Here is a 23,448-nt window from a genome sequence, read left to right as displayed (position 1 = left end):
TATAGCACCACAGCACTTATAGCCGGGGGGGGTGGTCAAGGGCAGGTCTTTACCTCCCAGACCAGCCATAAGGCGGGGGAGGGTTTGTACAGCTGCAGGGTAGGTCTTGCTTGGGGGAGGGGGAGAAGTGGCCTCAGGCAAGGGAGGAGGCTGCAGGACGAGGGCTGTACTGAGGAATGGGGGTATCCCAGGGTGTGTGCGGGGGGGCACAAGTTGATCTGTGCAAGTGGCCTCAAGATGGTGAGGGCTGAGGGGGCAGTCTCCAGAGGAGATGAGGCCAGATGGAGATGTGAGGGTGTGTGTGAGAGAGTGGGTGGTGATGTCCCTTGAGCTGGCAGTGAGTGAGATGCCAGTGAATGTGTGATGGGCTTGTGAGTGTGTGAGTTTAGAGTGATGAGATGGTTGCCTTACCCTGGCAGCACAGATGAGATCATTCATCCTCTGTCTGGATTGAATGGTCAACCTCTTCGGTGCAGCATTAGCACTGATCACCACTGCCACCGCCTACCAAGCCGGAGTGATAATGTTGCTGCCCATCCTGCGGCCAGAGAGTGGGTAGAGGACATCGTGGCGGGCCTCCACAGCATCCAAAAGGCGCTCGAGGGATGCGTTACTAGACCTGAGGGATGCAGTCTTCTTGCCTTTCATGGCCATGTCTTCTTTGCTGCAGCCCTGGGCTGGGAACACTGAGAGGCGTCGCGCGGCTGTACTTTAAATATGGCGTTTGGCGTGATGAAGTGGTGATGTGACGGCCTGGCAGGTGAACAGGAGCCCACCCACCATGGAAATAGTGTTTCCCGGGAATGCATAATTAATGTGGTGGGTTTGGGACGATACGGCGTGAGAAGCCAACATTGCAGCCGGTGGGTAAAATATTGTTTTACCCACCAGCTACCGCAATTAGTGCAAATCTGGGGCGATTCCACCTTGTGACTCAAAAGCAGGTCAGAGGCTGGAAATTCTGCAGTGAGCAACTCACCTCCTGACTCCCCAAATCCTGTGCACCATCTACAAGGCACAAATCAGGAGTGTGATGGAATACTCCCCACTTGCCTGGATCTGTGCAGTTCCAACAACACTCAAGAAGCTCAACACCATCCAGAACAAAGCAGCCCCATGTGATCAGACCCCATCTACCAACTTCAACATTCACTCCCTCCACCATCACAGTAGCAGCAGTGTGTGTACCGTCTACAAGATGCACTGCAGGAAGTCACCAAGGCTCCTTCGACAGCACCTTCCAAACCCACGACCACTACCATCTTGAAGGACAAGGGCAGCAGACACATAGGAACACCACTGCCTGCAAGTTCCCCTCCAAGCCACACACCATCCTGACTTGGAACTATATTGCTGTTCCTTCAGTGTTGCTGTGGGTGTACCTAAACCACGTGGACTGCAGGGGTTCAAGAAGGCAGCTCACCACCACCTTCTCAAGGGCAACTAGGGATGGGCAATAAATGCCGGCCCAGCCAGCGAAGCCCACATCCTGTGACTGAATAAATAAAAAAAATTACCACTGTCGTGTTGTTATCAGGTTTTGAGATTGTCTAATCTCTACCCAAACTCAAAGACATATATTTTGCACTGACTCTTGCGGCACACTATTTCCAATCCTCCTACTCTCTGCTAAATACTCTTTCACCGTAACTCCTTGAGCTCTCTCCAGCGAACAATTTCGTATCAATGCGACTGCATTTTCGCAAGTGCAGGATTAACGTAGGGACCTTGATTACGTGTAATACAGTTTACTTTTCCAGTAGTAAGGTTTGTCGTACTCTTCTTTACAATTGAAAACTGAAAGGTTCAGCTTTTACCACTTGGCTGCTTTGAAGAAAATAAAACAAAACGAACGATCCATTGGGTCTCCAGCGTCTTGGTTTTTGTGAAAGATTTCCCTCTCAAATATCGGCTCTGTAACCAAAGACACAAGAGGCCAAGCTTCTTTTCCACAGAGACATGAGTGACATTACTGTAAGGGAGTCACTAATGGCAGAGGCTGTAAAATACTTTAAATATCATCTCAGCTGCTCCTCCACAGTTGGGACAACAGCATCTAACAGCTGCCAATGCGCAGCCCACACTGCTGCACCTGCTGTTATCATTTATATAAGTTTACCTCCGGTTTATTGTTGTCTTCTGAAGTTAAATTTAATATAAAACAGCTTGGGAATTTATTGATGGTTCTAATCCTGTATCTTCCTTTTCTCCCCACGCTTTTCTATTCCTCTTCCTCTAACCGTGTCCCTGGCCCCTTTGCCTGGCTCTCTCTGCTGTTTCTACAGCTTTGCCTCTGCGCTGTTTTAGCAGCCATCAAAAGCTCCCTCCTCCTCAGAACATCCCTTCTCCTCTCCCCCCCTCGCCTAGAATGGAACAGTGAATTCGCTACTCACTAGGCGAGTTAAAGAAACATTCCCTGATCTCCGAAAGGGTGGCAGTCGGAACCTATCAGCTCCTCCCCTCTCTCAAGTACGGAACTGGTGAGAAGCCCCATTCCTGAATGTAGTGGGGCTTGCTGGAAAATATCCACTGTGGATGTGGGGTGAGAGCGGGAGCAGGTTTGACTGTGTCGCCTCCTTCAGCCTGTCTATAGTTGAGCGAGGCAGAGAAAACCTGTGTGCAATATGACAGTGAATTAACTGTTCAGGTGGTTTAATTGCAGCGATTGTATATTTCACAGATGAATACGAGGCAGTGGAGTGAAAGCACTTGTTTCACCATTGCCAAAAAACTGGTCCGAGTTGAATGATGCAAAGATCTATGCTGCCAAAGGAGAAAGTGGAAGGATTATTGCAGCAATGTTTGACAAACCTTTCCTTGCCTAGCGAGAGTCATATAGATATGGGTCACTTATGTCTGATGCTTTGATGCATTTCAAAGTAATTTAATTCTCCTGCATATTTGGTAACAATATGTTTGGTAAACACCTTTCTTTCAGCTCTCTCTGAGAAATCGAATAGGGAATGTAGGAGAGGCTGCCAGAGAGTGGCGAGAATGTGGATGTCACTACCACAGCAAGTGGCTGAGGTGAACAATATACATACAGTTAAAGGGGAGCTAGATAAACACAAGAGGTGAGGTGGCAGTGACTGTCCTTGACAACAAGGCAGCATTTGACTGAGTGTGGCATCAAGGAGCCCTAGCAAAACTGGAGTCAATAGGAATCAGGGGGAAAACTCTCCGCTGGTTGGAGTCATATCTAGCACAAAGGAAGATGGCTGTGGCTGTTGGAGGTCAATCATCTCAGCTCCAGGACATCACTGCAGGAGTTCCTCAGGGTAGTGTCCTAGGCCCAACCATCTTCAGCTGTTTCATCAATGACCTTCCTTCCATCATAAGGTCAGAAGTGGGGATGTTTGCTGATGATTGCACAATGTTCAGCACCATTAGCAACTCCTCAGACACTGAAGCAGTCCATGTCCAAATGCAGCAAGACCTGGACAATATCCAGGCTTGGGCTGGCAAGTGGCAAGTAACATTTGCACTACACAAGTGTCAGGCAATGACCATCTCCAACAAGAGAGAACCTACCAATGCCCATTGACATTCAATGACATTACCATGGCTGAATCCCTCACTTATCAACATCCTGGAGGTTACCATTTACCAGAAACTGAACTGGACTAGCCATATAAATACTATGGCTGCGAGAGCAGGTCAGATGCTAGGAATCCTGTGGCGAGTAACTCACCTCCTGACTCCTCAAAGCCTGTCCGCCATCTACAATGCACAAGTCAGGAGTGTGATGGAATACTCCCCATTTGCCTGAATGAGTGCAGCTCCAACAACACTCAAGAAGCTTGACACTGTCCAGGACAAAGCAGCCCGCTTGATTGGCACCACATTCACAAACATTCACTCCCTCCACCACTGACGCACAGTAGCAGCAGTGTGTACCATCTACAAGATGCACTGCAGGAGTTCATCAAGAGTCCTTCGACAGCACCTTCCAAACCTACGACCACTACCAATGGAAGGACAAGGGCAGCAGATAGATGGGAACACCACCACCTGGAGGTTCCCCTCCAAGTCACTCACCATCCTGACTAGGAAATATATTGCCGTTCCTTCGCTGTCACTGGGTCAAAATCATGGAACTCCCTCCCTAACAGCACAGTGTATGTACCTACACCACATGGACTGCAGCGGTTTATGAAGGCAGCTCACCATCACCTTCTCAAGGGCAACTAGCGATGGGCAATAAATGCTGACCTAGGCAGTGACACCCGCATCCCATGAATGAATAAAAAAGAGGGAGAATGTAATAGATGGTTCTGCTTCATGAAGGATGGGAGGAGGCTTGAGTGAAGCATAAACCCCAGCATGGACTGGTTGGGCCGAATGGCCTGATTCTGTTTGTTCTATGTAACTCTATGTAAAACCTGCTGGGGTTTGTGGAATTAAGCTCCAGAGAGAGTCAAGTGTTAAAGGATGCAGCACAGAAGCTGAGAAAATTGAATTACAAAGGAACAATCAAGGAACTGAAGTGGGGATGGTGATTCGATGTGCTCAGGGACCCTTGGCAATATTCGCTGCTATTAAACTGCATTTGAAAACAATATATTCAATAAGGATTGATTTAAGTTGCGGAAGTTTCTGCGATGTGATGAATGACAGGGCTGGGAAATGCAGCAGGTCTTCAGGTTTGTTTGAGGTGATGGGTTCTCGTATACTCTCTCAGGAGTGGGTGTGACATAAAGTACAACTTGCTTTACATTAAACTGAGAATAGACCTAACCCTAACCTTAGACCAACACTGTATGCTGCACTGTAGGGAGTTGTCTGTACCTAAGCTGTCTTATATTTATGACCTCTCTGACTGAAATTGCTCAATTAGCGGCAGCAGTGCAGAATGAGAAGAGCTTTCTCCATTGGGAAAATGATATGAGATTACTCAAACCCATTTCATTTTGGAGCTCCGAGCAGCGAAGGGGAAGCCTTTCACTCCGAGCTCCAATATTTGGACTGACTTGTGGGAAGAAAAGTCTGCTTTTCTGATCATTGTCCTGACCCCATTATAATGTCAGCCATGACCCCACAGCAATGCTTCCGATGGAATCCTCATCCTGCTGCTTGCACATACTCAAGAGATACGATACTCAGCCAGGTCATTAAAAACAAGCATTAACTTGATGGTTTGTTCTTTGCTCACACTGCATGGGTGAGTGACACCTTACAACACAAGAGCAAAACTACCTTTCATAATTTCTTGGGTATGAAGCAGCTCGAATAAAACTCCATCCTCTTTGCCTGTTTGATGGAAATCAAGGGGAGCAATCCTTTGGCAGTCATCACCAACTTAACAATTGCTGCTTGATGTATCCTTGTCCAGTTGGCTGACGGTCACTCCAGTTCTGTCCATTCTATGATATAGAAAATTCCTACAGGCTTCTTTATTCAGCAACACAGGGCTACTTGTGTGCCAAACAGCATAAGCAGCAAGTGATGGACAGAGCAAAGCGATCCCACAGCCAATGGATCAGATCCAAGCTCTGCAGTCCTGTCACACCCACTCGCGAATGGCGGTGGATAATTAAACAACTCACTAGAGGAGGAGGCCCCACAAATATCCCCGTCCTCAATGATGGGGTAGCCTAGCACAGCAGTGCAAAAGGTAAGGCTGAAGCATTTGCTACGATCTTTGGCCAGAAGTGCCAAGTGGATGAATCACTTCAGCTTCCTCCAGAGGTCCCCAGCATTGCACAGGCCAGTCTTCAGCCAATTTAATTAACTCCACGTGGTGGGCCTTGAGGATATTTTGGCAATAGTACCGAAGATTTGTGCTTCAGAACTTGCCGCGCCCCTAGCCAAGCAGTTCAAGTACAGCTACAACAAAGTCATCTACCTGGCAAAGTGGAAAAGAGCCCAGGTATGTTCTGTACACAAAAAGCAGGACAAATCCAACCCAGCCAATTATTGCCCATCAGTCTACTCTCCATCATCAGTAAAGTAATGGAAGAAGTCATCAACAGTGTTATCAAGTGGCACTTGCTTAGCAATAACCTGCTCACTGAATGCTCAGTTTGGGATTCGCCAGGGCCACTCAGCTTCTGACCTCCTTACAGCCTTGATTCAAACATGAACAAAAGAGCTGAACTCGATAGGTAAAGGCAGAATTTGACCGAGTGTGGCATCAAGGGGCCCTAGAAAAACTGGAGTCAATGGGAATCAGGTGGGAAAACTCTCCGCTGGTTGGAGTCATACCTAGCGCAAAGGATGATGGTTGTGGTTGTTGGAGGTCAATCATCTCAGCTCCAGGACATCACGGAAGGAGTTCCTCAGGGTAGTGTCCTAGGCCCAATCATCTTCAGCTGCTTCATCAATGACCTTCCTTCCATCATAAGGTCAGAAATGGGGATGTTCGCTGATGATTGCACAATGTTCAGCACCATCCTCAACTCCTCAATACTGAAGCAGTCCATGTACAAATGCAGAAAGACCTGGACAATATCCAGACTTGGGCTGACAAATGGCAAGTAACATTCATGCCACACAAGTGCCAGGCAATGACCATTTCCAAAAAGAGAGATTCTGACCATTACCCCTTGACAACCAATAGCATTACCATCGCTAAATCCCTCACTATCAGCACCCTGGGGGTTACATTTACCAGAAACTGAACTGGACTAGCCATGTAAATACTATGGCTACCAGAGCAGGTCAGGGGCTAGGAACCCTGTGGCAAGTAACTCACCTCCTGACTCCCCAAAGCCTGTCCACCATCTACAAGGCACAAGTCAGGAGTGTGATGGAATACTCCCCACTTGTCTGGATGAGTGCAGCTCCAACAACACTCAAGAAGCTTGACACCATCCAGGACAAATCAGTCCACATCTACAAACATTCACTCCCTCCACTGCTGAGGCACAGTGGCAGCAGTATGTACCATCTACAAGATGTACTGTTGAAACTCAACAAAGCTCCATTGGCAGAACTATCCAAACCCATGACCACTACCATCTAGAGGGACAAGGGCAGTAGATAGATGGGAACACTACCACCTGGTAGTTCCCTCTCCAAGTCACTCACCGTCCTGACTTAGAAATATATCGCCGTTCCTTCACTGTCGCTGGATCAAAATCCTGGAACTCCCTTCCTAAGGGAGTGTGGGTGTATCTACACCACATGGGCTGCAGCGGTTCAAGAAGGCAGCTCACCACCACCTCCTCAAGGGCAACTAGGGATGGGCAATAAATGCTGGCCCAGCCAGTGATGCCCACATCCCGTAAAATCAATAAGAAAAACACTCAAAAGCTCAACCCAGGCTAGTGAACAATGACATTAACATACAAACAACAATCTGTGTTAGCTTCAACATTTTTAACAATCAACTGAGACAGAAATTGAAGGTGAGCTGATGGAAGCTGGTGAAAGGTCTGTTAACTTTGGGTCTCACTTTCAGAGGTTTCTCATCAGACCTGGTTCTGATGAAAAGTCATCAGCCTGAAACGTTAACTCTGTTCTGCTCTCCACGGACGCTGCCTGACCTGCTGAGTGTTTCCAACATTTACTGTGGTTATTGCATTTATATAGCACCTTTAATGGGTAAAATGCCCCAAGGTGCTTCCCAGCTACATTATCAAACACAATTTGACGCTGAACCACATATGGAGATATTAGGTCAGATGATGACCAAAAGCCTGGGCAAAGAGAAAGGTTTTCAGGACTGCCTTAAAGCCAGAAAGAGAGGAAGGGAGGTGGACAGGTTAGAGCGGGAATTCCAGAGCTTAGGGGCCAGGCAGTTGAAGGAATGGCCGTCGATGGTGGAGTGATTAAAATCGGTGATACTCAGGAGGCCAAGAGGAATGCAGATATCTTGGAGGGTTGTGCGGCTGGAGGAGATGACAGGGATAGGGAGGGGCGATTTGAAAACCAGGATGAGAATTTTAAACGCGAGGCGTTGCTGGACCAGGAGGCAATGCAGGTCAACACGCACAGGGGTAGAACATGGGAAGCTGACCCGGGCAGCAGAAAACCTCACTTCAACCCACTGCACCAACACGTTCTAACGTTTCGAAGCACTGTCCCAAGGGGCTGAGAGGTTCTTATGGGGTGAAGTTGTTTGGGGAGGGGGTTTGTGTGAGGGGCCCCAAGAGTTTTTAATCTGACTGGGGAGCAGAGATCAGAGACCATCTCTACAGTATGCTGTAGACTTATCCTCGAATAGTATTGTCTTCACTAACAGCTCCTTGCAAGGAGCAGGGGATTGCTGAATTTCCCTTATTGAGCTCAAAATACACTCTCCACACCCAAAACACTTTTAAAAGGACTTTGCTAGAAATAAAATATATAAACACACACTCACACGCACACACGCAAGCTCACACATGCGCACGCACTCTCTTGCACGCACTCGCACACAGACACACACACTCACACACACAGACACACGCACGCACTCTCTCACACATGGGCACACACGCAAGCTCATACATGCGCACGCGCTCTCCCGCATGCACTCGCACACAGACACAGATACACAACACACATGCACACACACATACACACACACACACACATGCACTCTCACACACACACACGCTTTTTGTGAGACCTTTTCATTCATGTGTAATGGAGTCAGATTATCACAGACAATGGGAGGTGTCTCCCGAAGGAGAATTGAGATAGCCAAGATCAACTTGGTCAGAATGAAGGCTGTGTGAACATCAAAGAAATTGAACCTGAAGCGTAGGAAAAGAATGTTGAGGTTCTACATTTTGTCATCTATGTTATATTCCACAGAGGCATGGACAACAAACAAAGGCACTATTGATAAGCTGAGTGCATTCAAGATGTGGACATACAGGAGGATGTTCCACATAATCCTACACAAAGGGAAAGACTAATTAGAAAGTGCTGGAAATGGTTGGAGAAAAGAGCAACTTAGTGCATAACATCAAAGAGAGATAGATACAATATTCTGGAGTGGACAGTAGACAGAAACAGTTATTACAAGAAAAGATCAATGGAAAACATAGGAGAGAGAAGCAGAGGAGAAAATGGATGACTGTGAAATGACTGGACGCAGTTGATTATGTGGAATGTGTAGGGACAGCCCAGGAGGTGGAGGTCCAGGGCGGTTAACGTTCTGAGAAGATGACGACACCAACAAACAAACAAATAGAGTCAGACAGGCTTTATCATAACAGCGCGAATCAAAAACTTCCTTTAACCGCACAGTCACTTGTAAAGGATTAAAAATATTAAATTTACATGTCTGAGTGTGTGCGCGTGTGTATTATCCTTATATTAAATTTACAGTTAAGATACTTGTCTTTGTCAGCTCATGTTGGCCAAGGGTACAAAAGACTCCACTGAATGTGAACGTTGTGGACTGTAAATGGCAAAGCAGTGGTCAGGTAACAGGAAGGGCCTGTGGCTTACCAGTAAGCGAGAGATGGGTGCTCCTTCAAAGCTTGTGTTGGCAGAACCGGCAGCTTCTTTAAGTCAGCCCTTGTGACTTCATTGCTGAAAGAAAAATCAAAAGGATATCAGGTTTATGCAGAAACCATGATCCTCAGTGTGACCAGGTCCAGATGGAACACTCTGGAAGCCTACATCTGTTCCTTTTTAGTAAAGGAATAGCGCTTTTCCTCGGCATGTTTGAAAAATCAACGTGTCTCACTGTTGCTGTGTGGTCAGGAACTAGATTCAGCCTCACTTCCTCTGTACAAGTCCCTCGCCACCCCCTGCCCAGCCCACTTGAATAAAGACACTTTTTGACCCATTTGGGGCAGTGGGGTGAGGAGGAGGGGGGACAAACAGTTCACTCTCCTCTACAGGGATTAAATTAAGAGTCAAATAATGGGCTTGGGTGAGGGGTAGGGGGGGGTGGCGATGGGAAGCACCAAACAAAGCTTTGATAGTGAGGTTCGACTCTCACATCCTGTAAGGCTCAAAGGAATCACTGACCTTATTTTAAGATTGTCCCTCAGCACAAAGCTAGCTCTGTTCCAGCGATGGTGGGACCAACTTCAATGGTGATGATTTCTTTACACCCTGGGACTCTACAAAAATAGCCTCAATTTATAGAATGTCCAATTGCTGCTCGCATAACCTTAAAGCTCCCTTTTTATCTCAATAAGAGCGAGTTTGTTATGCTTTATACTTTTGAACATTGTGTTGTTTTTAACGTGTGGCCCAAGAGAGGTTAAACGCCTCACCTCCAGACACTCAACCTCTGTCTGCAGCCAGGACTGCCGTGTGCTTGACGGCAGGGCAATATATTTTACACTGTACCTGCCATCAGTGAACTTTTTAACCTCGTTCATGTTACAATTTATAAGTTATCGTGACAGAGTGCAACTATGTGAGGTGAAACTTGATCAAGTCTGCTTTTGGCTGTGGTCGGTGACCCGACTGAAACACAGCAGCTCCGCGTTCTGGCAGTTGTTTTAAAGGGTATTAGTAGTGAAATGTAGTACAGCCTCGTATACACAAGTTCTTTTATACTTCACTGCGCAGGCTGCAAGCTAAGACGCGCGGTCCTTTCTCTGGGTGCCTGAGCAATGTACCACCACTAAACCTAGGAATTCAGGACTTGCACTGCATGGGTCATCGAGGAGTTTGAAAATGAAGTAACTCATATCGTCTAGTACCAGCCATCAGCATTTGGCATATACCAGTGTCTGAACAAACTGTTAACAACAACAACTAGCATTTGTATAGCAACTTTAAATCCCAAGGTGCCACACAGGAGCTTTAAGACACTGGGCGGTCCTGCTGAAGTCAGTGGTCTTTCGAACGGCTCGCTGCATTTTACAGCCCTGCCCCCCCGCCACGACAGGTTTGTAGAATTCTGCCTACTGGTTGAACTTTTCACCGGTGATCTGATAACATTGCATAAACAAGAGTTCATCGGATGGAGAGGAATTGAAATGACATCACTTGTACTTTCATGGTCATTGATGTTTTTGGGTGTTCAAAGTCATGACTTAAGGGAATGTCACAAGGACATAGGGTAGGAGTAGCCCATTCGGCCCCTCGAGCCTGCTCCGCCATGCAATAAGATCATGGCTGATCTTTGATTTCAATTCTACTTTCCTGCCTGATCCTTGTAGCCCCCAAAGTTCAAAAATCCATCGATCTCTATACTCAATGACTGAGCATTCACAGTTCTCTGGGTAGGGGATTCCAATGATTTACAACTAGTTGAGTGAAGAATTTCCTCCTTATCTCAGTTTTAAATGATCGACCCCCCCACCTATCCTGAAATTATGTCCTGTTATGGTTCTAAACTCTCCAGCCAGGGGAAGGGAATCTCTCAGCATTGACCCTGTCAAGTGCCCTCAGAGGTTTATAAATTACAATGAGATCACCTCTCATTCTCCTAAACCCCAGGGAGTACAGGTCTATTCTACTCAACCTCTCACCCCAGGGACCAATCTAGTGAATCTTCGCTGTACTGTCTCCAATGCAGGTGTATCCTTCCTTAGACAAGGGGACCAAAAAGGCACATAGAATTCCAGCTGCGGACTCCCTAAAACCCTGTTCAACTGGAGCAAGGCTTCCTTATTTTTGTACACCAAACCCTTTGCAGTAAAGGCCAACAGGCCATTTACCTTTGGTAAATGGTACCTATGGTGCCTCCACCTATCGCTGACCTTCTATCCAGCTGCACCTGTTCCACCCCCCCTTAAACAGCATACATTTCATCACATCTTTACTTCTCTTTAGCTCTGAAGAAGAGTCATATGGACTCAAAACATTAACTCTTTTTTTTTCTCTCTCCACAGATGCTGTTAGAGTTTTTCCAGCATTTTCTGTCCTTGTTTCAGGTTTCCAGGATCCGCGGTATTTTGCTTTTATCATACCATTTACCTTCCTGATTGCTTATTATACCTGCACGCTAACTTTTTGCATTCCTTGTACCAGTACACCCAAGTCTCTGAGCAGCAACATTTAGAAGCTCATGCCTTTTAAAAATGATTCTCCTTTTCTATTCTTACGACCAAAGTGAATAACTTTACACTTGCCCAAACTATACTCCATCTGCCATCTTTATGCTCCCTCACTTAACCTGTCGCTATCTCTCTGCAGCCTCTTTGTGTCCTCCTCACAACTTACATTCCCATTTTAGCAAACTTGGATACATTACTCTCGGTCCCTTTATTTAAGTCATTAACATAGGTTGTAAAACATATCAGACATAAAATGAAAAAAGAGTGGCCTAGAAATTGGTTCATGCATCACCCATTGTTTTGAAAAAAACTGCGGCTAAATGTTCCAAACAGCATGCACAGTTCATTCTGCACAGGGAGAGGTTGACATGCCAAATTGTTAAAGGCACCCTGGAGTTGGCAAAGGCACTGCTCAAAATCAGTGCTTTGCCAAGCGTATGACTCTATAGATATCAAGTGACCCGACAGTGAATGAGTGGGCATTGAACTCTACGGGTGCGGCACTGTGAAATTAGAAAGGATTAAATATTAATCATACAACTTTATCCTTTATTAAATGTAAAGAGCTGTAATCTATATATATATATATACATGTTTTGCAGGAAAACACCATTTGCCCATTTAAACTATTCTTCCGAAGTGCATCAGAGTCCCACAAATCACGGTCAGGAATTTTAGTCACAAATGCCCTTTATTACTTGAAATTCTGTAAAGTTACTACAATTCAAAGTAATTGATTACATATAGGGCTAATATAACATTCATTATACATAGTGTCTTGAGATGTGTCTGGGATGTGATGAGGCGCTATATAAATGCATTTCTTTCCAATGTTGGACGGATTGGTTTCACACCTCTTCACTGTCTGGCTGAGGCATATTATCCAACATTCTTTCACCCTTAACACCTTTTAAAAAGCTCTTTGCCAAGCTCTTGAACCTATAACTTGGTGTTGACGTGAGCTAGTGTGAGTCTTGGTTTCGGATTGTCCCTCCCCTCTTCGCTTTTGCTCGGTGCGTAAAAAATGAAAATGGTTTGCTCATCTCCCACTTTCTCATTCTGACGAAGGATCAATAGCAGAAACTTGAACATGTCTCTTTGTGTTCCAGATGCTGCTACAGCTGGCTGTGTATTCCCGGCACTTTCTAGGTTTATTTCAGTTTTCAACATTTCCTTTTCCTCCTTTCACCTCAGCAGAATTGTGTCTATCCTGGATTTAGTCATTTCTGTCCACATGACATTGGCCCAGGTCTTGTGGTCCCAGCAGCGTGAATGCTGAGAGTTTCACCATTACTGAGGGATGCTACAGCCCCATAACCTCCGAAGGACCAACTTGTGCTCTAAGCTGGAAGTTGTGGTGCAGGTGAATGGGCTCTGGGGGACCCGACACTGATGGTCCATTGAGACCTATAGTTGGTAACTGGGGCTGATTGTAACACTTGCACCAGGTTTTATGGGGATATATTTAGGCCGCTCTTAGGGGGCTTAGAGCCTGTGCAGGAACGCAGCCCTTTTAATCAACAGGAGAGTGAATACACTCCTGCTCCTCCGGCACCCCTCCCCCACTGCACCCCCAACAACCCCCCTCCATCCTCCCCAACTCTGCTCCTCCACTCCTGGGACCCCCCCACTCTGCTATCCCATCCCCGGGACCCCCGATTCTGCTCCTCCAGCCCTGCGACACCCCCCAACTCTGCTCCTTCACTCCCAGGACCCCCGATTCCAGTTCCCCACCCCCAGGACCCCCGACCTTGCTCCTCCACCCGCAGGACCCCTGACTCTGCTCCTTCACCCCCAGGACCCCCGACACTGCTCCTCAAGCCCCCTGGACCCTGACTCTGCTCCTCCATCCCGGGACCCCCTGACTCTGCTCCTCCATCCCGGGACCCCCTGACTCTGCTCCTCCACTCCTGGGACCTCCCGTCCCCACTCCTTCACCCCCAGGACCCCCTGACTCCACTCCCCCGCCCCCTGGGACCCCTGATTCTATTCCTCACCCCGGCAACCCCTCTGCTTTGCCACATTGCAAACCCCAGGCCAACACGTGCAGCCCGTGAAGGTTGTCTCGTCTCGGTCTAATTTCTTTCCCTGTACGGTTAGAATCTTCCGCTTTTTATTTTCTCCCACCTAGAATCACCATCAGGTGCCAAGGGTGACCTGTTCCCCGGCCTCTGCCTTTGCCCTCTCCGATGAGAATGAAAGGGGGTCCAAAGGTGACAAAAACACAGGTGGGTGGGCGGGAATTGGAAAACTCTGGCTGTTGTGTGAATGCAGAAGACCATCAAACTCAGTCTGCTTGTCCCTCTGACCAGAAGATAATAAAAAAAAAGATTAATCAGAATAAAATGTGGCAGGGTGAAATGAATGTGACAGTTGTGCAGTGGTATGTGACAGTGCAACGAAAGCAGAAACACTGACTTTTACTGCATTTGTTTTGAACGGGTAAAACATTTTACAAAGAGTACTATTACAAGCAATAAAACTTCACTGAAATCCTTTTAAAACGCACCACGGTAAGGAAATGCTGCAGATGTTCAGATTGCTAAATCGTTCTAAAAATGTTGTCAAAACATGTTTGTGTCCAACAACAGGCAGATATCTTCTTACAGGGAATCTTATTCAAGTTTAATTCAATCCCTATTAGGGGCACAGCATTAGTTTTTTTTTATTCTGGCAGCTAAAGGAAAGCTTATTGTGTTGAAATGTACAAGATAAGACTATTTTTTTGGCTGCAAAATATCCCGGTTTGTACAGTCAATTTGTGAAAGGAAATCCTTTGGCATGTACCAACCAGGTTACACTAACTTTCCTTTTCAACCTCCCTTAAATCAGCATCTATTTTGTTTGTAAAATCAAAGTGGATTATAACTCGCAATATTCAAGCGAGCGACCGTGACCTTTCAAACCTGGGCTGACAAAATAATTAACTTGCGTTCTGGTTGTTTAACTACATCCCCCCTCTCGAGCTCTCGCTCACTTTCCTCAAGTCCATCAATCTGATAAAACCGTGGCAACAATAAAAAAGGGGCCACTGAAAGCCACCCCGCGACCTCCGGGCTCTGCCAAACAGCGACAGGCGCTCCTCGCATCAGGCCCGTCAGTGAGCCAGTGATCCCGTGTCCCAGAGGGTGAAATGCTCACACCGAAGGGTTCTGAAAAGCACGAGGAGTGAAGAGTTGTAAACCAAACAGCACTGACGAGGATCAGCTTGAAACACGTCAAGGACAGTCGGGGTGAAGGACAGGGACTTGCTTCCCGCCCAGCTGCAGCGCGCCCCACCATCTGTTTTCATTTCAGCTTCCGTAGCAACGAGCGGATATTTAATTCCAATGTTTCAAGTTGCCTTATCCTTGCCCCCCCATTTGATCCCACGCGCCCCCCCTCTCCCCAAGGTGACTCATGGTGTAGAATGGCTCCATGTGGTAGCTCTCTAATAACTCGCTGATGTGAATCATTACACATGTGAGTGTGGCCCAATGTGTGTCGGTGGACTGTTGGACTTGGTGGAGGGTGGTGGGTGGGTGTGAGTAGGTGGATTTGGGGGGGGTGGTGTGGCTGGGCTGGGCATGGGGGTGGGTGGGTGTGGGGGGTTGGGTGTGGGGGATGGGTGTGGAGGTGTGGAGGATGGGTGTGGGGGAATTGGGTATAGGGGGTTGGATTTGGGGGTTGGGTGTGGGTGGGTGGATGTGGGGAGGTGGGTGTGGGGGATGGGTGTGGAGGGGTGGGTGTGGGGTTGGGTGCGGGGGGTAATTGGGTATGGGGGGGTGGGTGTGGTGTGGGGGGAGTGGATGTGGGGGGGTGGGCGTTGGGGGTTGGGTTTGGGGGATGGGTGCGGGGGGAATTGGGTATGGGGGGGTGGGTGTGAGTAGGTGGATGTGGTGGGGGTGGGTGTGGAGAGGTGGGCGTCGGGGGGGTTGGGTTTGGGGGTTGGGTGTGGGTGGGTGGTGTTGGGGGAGTGGGTGTGGAGGGGTGGGTGTGGGAGGTGGTGTTGGGAGGGTGTGTGTGGAGGGGTGGGTGTGTGTGGGGGGGATTGAGTGTGGGGGGTGGGGGGTGCTGTTGTGGTTGGCCGTGAGGGGCAATAGAACTGAACCTGATGCAGCTCCTCATCTTCCATCCTCACTTTCACTTGTGGGTTGGGGTCACGAGGAATAGCTGCCTTGGGGGTAAAGCTGATATTTCCCCTCCCAAAACCTCCCTATATGGAGCCAACTGCAAACCTGAGGAACGGTTTCTCTTGTCTCTGGAATTAGCTGCATTCATCAACCCGTCACAAATATTTACAGCAAAACAACTGAAATCTTTAAGACCCTGAGGGGTCCTGACTGGGTGGATGTGGAGAGGATGTTTCCTCTTGTGGGAGAATCTAGAACTAGGGGTCACTGTTTAAAAATAAGGGGGTCGCCCATTTGAAACAGAGATGAGGCAAAATGTTTCCTCCTGGAACTCGCTTCCTGAGAAGGTGGTGGAAGCAGAGTCTTTGAATATTTTTAAGGCAGAGGTGGATAGTTTCTTGGTAAGCAAGGGGGTGATAGGTTATTGGGGGTAGGTGGGATACAGATTTCAGATTACTATCAGATCAGCCATGATCTTATTAAATGGTGGAGGAGGCTCGAGGGGCTGAATGGCCTACACCTGCTCCTTGTTTGTATGTTTGTATAAACTAGGAAGAGGCACTTGTGAGGGAAACATTAGCCCAGATTCTTACTTTTAACAAAAAGCTTCAATGCCGAAAATTAACTTGCAGGTAGGACAATGAGGGTCCTGAGGGTAGGGGGAGGGGGGAAGTACAGAGTGATTGAGGAAATGATGCTGTGATTTAGGGGACTGTAGTTTGTCACTGGATGTGCCCATCGTGTGACCCTGTGAGGATAATTCTCCTCCTCCTTTATATTTTACACTCACTCGTTCCTGGTGAAAGAGCTGTGCTCTCGGAAGGTACTGCACAATTTCGGAGGAGCTACTGAACATAAATAAAGACACATGTCCAGTAGCTCAGCTGCTGGTAATAGGTTCATCATTTCCTATTAATGGCAATCGGCTTTACTGGAAACTAAAATATTAATGACTACCTCGAACCGGATTGATGGGCTGTAATGAGCCACAGGCAATAATCATTGCTTATGTATTACCAAAAATGGAACCATCGATTCAAAAAGGTGCTGTCACTGATATAATAGCGAGTGAAGGGAATGATATATCTAAAAAAAACTGTAAATAAATACAAACCATTCCGTATATTAACAATAAGACAGGGTATTTATTTCATTCTCTGTCCACCTGCTGACTTAGAGAAGGTTTCATTGAGAAGCAACTTGAACTTTGATTGACTAAGTTTGCACTGTATCAAAAAGCATCCCTCTTAATTTTCACATGCATTCGATTAACTGATAGTAATGGAAAGGTTTTACTTATTTTAAAATATGGAAGATGCCAAATGATAAGATTTTCCAACTTGCCTTGCCTTAGTTTAATGTATTCTGGGTTCAAATGTTTCAGACTGTTTTCAACCCACATTTTGCTTTGTTTACCTTTTGAAAGCCAGCCCAGGATGGACATGAAAACCAAGCTCGGAACACGGAAGGGCCATCTGGCTCATCAAACTCACAGAGCGTGCACAATCAACCTAATCTGAAGGAAAATTCTTCTGGAAAAACTCACCAGTCTTCAGGGAAACCTAAGCATAATTCCACAGTAGACACCTATCTTATCGGCCCATTGTCCAAGTCCTGCCCGAGTCCACCCTGAAAACAATAACCCTTACCCCAGGAACGATCCTGTCCCATGGAGTATCTCATCAGCTCAGTCTATACCTACACAGGACCTCAGCTGTTCAAAGTCATATTTATTTTGCTGGTTGATTCTCTCTTGGCTATCCATGGCTCTTATTTTTAAATTTATGGGACACTGGGCTCTGCTGTGTTAGTAGAAACACAGAGGACTTGACCGCCCCCCCCCCCATATTTAATTCATAGACCATCATTTTAAACCATGGATACCGTACGCAGGTTACACACCTCTCTCTAGCTGAACATCGGGAACACAAAATTACTTCAAATGGTTCCCTTCAGCTGTCCACTCTCAAAGATTACTTTTCTGAGAAACATGATTATATTTTTAGTCTGTGAGAGGGAGACTACACAAAAACAGAGGCGGTGCTGTCGATTAGTCCGTAACCACAGGTACTGTGCAGGATTACAGGTGCACAGACCTCCTCAACCCAACTGCTACGCAATGTATCAGCTTTTCGCAAATATTGATCAACTGGCTTTTACGGAGAGACTCTTTTTAAATGTAAGATTATAGTTTGAGGCAAATCCTATGGGACTTAAATATTTTAAACTGAAGGATATTTCCCCTCCTATAATCGCCTTTCCCATTTGAAAGGCAGGTCCCTTGCCTATTCAAATGAATTTCTATCACATCAGCCAGCTTGAGCTGTGATAGTGTGAATGGAAACAGAAGTTTCCTAAACAGCATGCCCACCTTTTAATCAGCAATAAGATATACATCGCACAAAGCGCCCAGAACCTCAGAACAAAGTACAAACCAACAGAGCACGACCAACTGGTACATATTTACCTCACGCTGTGATGTATAAATAAAGGATTGTTAAACCGTAATCCAGATATTCCAAAAATAACTTCAAGAAATTCCTTTTGCAGCACAGATTTATAGGCTAACCACTTAAGTTAAAATACAGAGGTTTGAACTGAGTTTGTTTGCCAATGTGTTACAAATATCACGCAGTGCAATTTCAAACGGAGCCCCCTTTACAAGCAACTGTGTCTTTCACCTTTACTCTGGAAAACAATAGTGATGCAACCCTTGCAGTTAGCGAACCTTTTGTAGGGATGGTTCTAATTGCTTGATCCTATACATAAAGTTAGCTGCACTGAATTTTCCAGAATCTAATTGTTGGAAAACCACTCAATTTTGGGATTTTTATCAATGCAGGGAACAGGATACTACTGTATTCAGTGATTAAAGCCACAGTTATAATGAGAGAGTAAACGTGGAGTTAATGGTGGGGCTGCTCTCTTATACCATATGTGTTCAGTAGGAAGGCGCTGTCCATAGTTTCCAATCTCAGCAGAATAATCATCCATCTATTACATTTGACCACAGACTAAAACTCCTCATGTTTTGGTGTGGTCCAGAATGATAACTGCTTAGGTTTACAATCGAGCAATGGAGAATAAATGGAATGAAACAGGACAATTTATTGGGACACTTTCCAGATAATGGTTTGAAAATACTTACTACATTCTGCTTTGTCTGTACATATGTGTGTCTGCACATGCGTGTATGTGTACATATGTGTGCCTGTACATCTGTGCATCCATACATGTATGAGTAGGTGTGCATCTGTACATGCATGTATGTGTACATGTATGTGTACATGTGTGTATGTGTACATGTGCATCTGTAGATGTGTGTATGTGTACATGCCTGTCTGTACATGTATGTGTACATGTGTGCGCCTGCACATGTGCACCTGTACATGCGTGCATGTGTGACTATACATGCATGTATGTGTATGTTTGCATCTGTACATGCACGTGTGTGTAAATGCATGCACCTGTACATGCATGTGTGTGCATGTGTACATGTGTGTGTGTCTGTACATATAAGTCCAGAGCTGAGGGACAGCTGTGGTTCCTGGGAAAACATACAACAGAATCCTCACTGCTGACACCGTATGTTTACCATGACAAATTCAACAACAACTTGCATTTATCTAGCGCCCGTAATGTAGGTTTCGGGTTATGATTAAAATGCTTGATCAAAGAAGTAAATTTTAAGGAACATTTTAAAGGAGATGAAGACGCTCAGGGAGGGAATTCCAAAACTGAAGACACAACCGCGAATGATAGAACAATGAAAAGTGCAGATGGGTAAGAGGTCAGAATTGGAGGAGCACAGATATATCAGAGGGTTGCAGGGCAGGAGGAGGTTATGGAGAAAGGCTGGGCAAGGCCACAGATGGATTTCAAAACAAGGATGAGGACAATTTTAAAATCTAGGCTGTGCAGAACTGGCAGCCAAGGGTCAACGAGCACAGGGGTGGTGGGTGAACGGGACTTAGTGTGAGTTAGGTTATGGATGTTAGGTGAGTGCAGGTTTATGGGGAGACTAGCCAAGGGAGCAGTGGAATAGACAGGCCTAGAGGTAACAAAGCCTTGGATAAGGGTTTCAGCAGCAGATTTTAATTCTGCTAACGCCTGGGGAACACTGGCTGCAAGATCCCTACGACAGAATCAGCCAACGCCTGGGCAACACGAACAGGAGATTCCTTATGCCAAATTCTCCAGATATTGAAACGCGATTGGGTTTAAGGGTCCCTATGACAGATATTCTAAGGACCCTAAAGAACCACGGCTTTTTGCAATGGATGTTCTGAGCTCGACTCAACACACCAGCTCTCAGGATGATACTGGCTGTAAGTGTTTCAGATTTTCCTGCAATACCACTGTAGCCGCTTAGCCAGCGATCAGTAATTTCGGATACGTATTCCAGGAATTCACACACAGGCCAGGATTTTTCACTCCTTGGGGGCAGTTGGGAACCCGATCGGCTCCACATCGCAATTTCACGCGGGTGGGCCGATTAAGGCCGACCCAGCGTAAGACGCGGCAGCGGCAACAGAGAGAAGGGGTGGGGGTGGGAACTGGAGCTCAATGTCCACCGGGTCCAATGGCCACCTGGCGGCCGATTCAAAAGCGGCCCAGGCAGCCCCCGGAAGGCGCTGGTCGCCATGATGGATCCGGTTGCTGCTGGACACGGCAGGCGGGAGGGCAGGTCAGCGGGGCAGTCGGCTCCACGTTGCTCTGACGAGTACCCCGGTGCCCTCCTGGAAGAGGGCGCAACACGGCCAGAAATCCTTGTCCCCAGGGACGGGGGGAGGAGGAGGAGGCTCACCCACCCCCCTCACCAAAAGGGCCTGGGAGGAGGTGGCATCCAGGTGTCATCAGCCTTGACGTGGTGAGGAGCACATGGGTGCAGTGCCGGAAGCGCTTCAGTGGTGATCTGTGATGGGGAAGGGTGAGCACCGTGTTGGCCTGGGTCACTTAGCACAACAGTTAAGAGCTGCCCATCCCCCCCTTGGACCTCAGAGTTCTTAAGAGTGTGAGTGGCAAATGTCAAAGAAGCAGCAACTGGGCAAGGGGGTCAGCCCTGGCTGCTTGGGGTGAGTGTCTTGGGGCTCCAGGGTCAGGAATTGGCTGAGCCCTGTGAGGTGTTCCTCAGGTGGGGTTGGCCAGGCTGCAATGGCGCTGCAGGTACAGGGTGGACTATTCAATGCTGCTCTCTCATTTCAGGGGAAAACATCCCATAACAATGCCGAGAGGTTGCGGACTGGCGGTGGAGTGCCCCACCTACTCATCTTGACCAGATACGAGCAGGAGGCCATGGAGCTGGAGAGGCGCCATGCGCCCAGGTCAACCGGCCACGGTGAGGTTGGGGTGCCACTGGGAGGTAAGAGTCCAGTGCACTGAGGTCAGAATGTCTGTCATAGCAACCATTCCACTGTTGTCTTTATATTAATGTGAGCCTCAAACCTGGAATCCCCACTGATAATGAAAAGACAAGGGCCCCCTGATCCGGGTGCCAGGCAATGCACAGTAACAGTGTAACGACTTCAACTAATGACATGTCCTTGTTCTTCCTTTCAGGCTCACCAGAAGCCTATCGGGGTGAGGGGCCTGAAACCCACCACTGACCCCAGAGGGCAACACCCAACAGGACTCACCTACATCACACCCTCTCTGCCAAGCAGGCAGATCTGCGGCTAGTATGTCAGTGCACAGTGGTGAGGGCACTTCACGCTCACTTGAGGTGCAGGCGGAGACAGAGAGTGCCCAGGGCTCCGGCAGTCAGAGGAACGCTGGAGACCCGGAACATGCTCAGTCGGTGGCTGATGATGAGCCTCTGGAGTCGTCCCTGAGGCAGCAGATGCTGGAAGTCCAGCAGGGTGTGCGGGAGGATCTGGCGGGGGTACATGAGGGAATGTGTGCCAAGGTCTCCGCTGTGGAGGAGTCCATGTGGAGCATGAGCACTGTGTTGACCCTCAAGGCCGAGCGCAATGACACCTCCATGGAGAGAATGGCGACTCTCATGGAGAGACTCCTCCAGGAGAACAATCAGGGCCTCCTGGGGATGGGCTCGGACCTGCAGCCCTGGTAATGACCTCAGGTGGTCAGTGTCAGTGTGGGAAATGGATGAGGCACCCAATATCCCAGCTAGGTGCCCATCCATCAATGGTGAGCAGGGAGGCCCAGAGTGACCTCACATTGGCGCACGAGCTGCCTGATATCTCTGCGGGCTCCTCTCAGGGCGCTCTGGGTGACGGCAGCAGCTCCTCCACCCCTCTGGCATCTGATGAGACTGCGGTGACTAGGGAGATGCCAGCTGTGGCGCTAGCCGCTCCCTCCCAGGCGGGGCCAGCACAGGCTCCACTGGACAGAGGATGACCACCAAGGTCATCAAAGCCAACAAGATAGCAGGGTCAGCCGGCTGTCTCCAATGTCGGTGCCAGCGAGGGGGGAGCACCCGTAAACGTAAACCTAAAAGCACCTTAATCACAACATGGCCTGATCACGGGTGATATTTGTATTTGTTTTCCCCACTTTTAATTTAATTCTTAATTGGTGTGATGGAGAACACCTTGAATTTCATTTGTTAACTTTATGGCAGGCACTAAATCATTAAATATGTTTTTTGTACAACAAGTCTCTGGGTGCTTCATTAGTTCTGCAGGTGCAGAGTAACCCATGGTGTTATGAGTGACTTGTTTCTCATTAAACTTTATTGAAATGGCACATTGTGCATGTTGTTGACCAAGCAAATGGTCCAGTCAGGAATCGAGTATGGAGCCTGCAGCCCTGGCATGTGGTGGTGGTTGTTCTTATTTGGTAATCTAGCTGAGGGAGCGTTGGATCAAAGCATCCTGGGTGTCCCTGCCTCCCTGGAGGTTACACAGGTCAGCGTCCATGCCCTCAGTGTTCTCCTGACCGTGCTCGTCCTCAGACTCACTACTAGACACATCATCTGTTGCCTGAGCAGCTGCGTCAACATCTTCTTCCTCCACTGAGTCCCCCCTTTCCAGTGCCAGATTGTGGAGAGTGCAGCATGCAACCACTATCAGTGATACATGATCTGGGGGGTACTGGAGTGCACTCCCGAACGGTCCAGGCATCAGAAGCGCATCTTGAGAAGCCTGATGGTTCTCTCCACCACAGCCCTTGTGGAGCCGTGGCTCCTGTTGTACCGCTGCTCAGCTTCTGTTCTTGGATGGTGGAGAGGTATCATGAGCCACCTTCTGAGGGGATAGCCCTTGTCACCCAGCAGCCATCCATCCAGCCGGGCTGGAGCACTGAAGAGCCCCGGCACCTGGGAGTATCTGAGGATGTGGGTATCGTGGGAGCTGCCTGGGTACCTTGCACAGACTTGTAGAATCAGCATCCTGTGATCACACACTATCTGCACATTCATGGAGTGGAAGCCCTTCCTGTTGACGAAGGCACTGGGCTCACCAGCTGGCGCCTTGATG

The 23,448-nt window shown here is 47.8% G+C and overlaps 1 protein-coding gene across 2 annotated transcripts in view; it reads right to left on the bottom strand.

The window, feature by feature from the left end:
- Positions 1-23,448, bottom strand: part of frmd4a (FERM domain containing 4A) — a 392,307-nt gene that overhangs the window by 101,081 nt on the left and 267,778 nt on the right. For both annotated transcript variants that reach the window (XM_078552939.1, XM_078552938.1), the window contains exon 8: positions 9,385-9,468. In XM_078552939.1, coding sequence (XP_078409065.1) covers positions 9,385-9,468 — 84 coding nt within the window. The remainder of the gene's footprint in view (positions 1-9,384; positions 9,469-23,448) is intronic.

Source organism: Cetorhinus maximus, chromosome 12 (assembly GCF_964194155.1).
Source record: "Cetorhinus maximus chromosome 12, sCetMax3.hap1.1, whole genome shotgun sequence".
In the NCBI taxonomy this organism is placed as follows: domain Eukaryota; kingdom Metazoa; phylum Chordata; class Chondrichthyes; order Lamniformes; family Cetorhinidae; genus Cetorhinus; species Cetorhinus maximus.
This window is presented reverse-complemented; position numbering and strand designations above follow the sequence as displayed.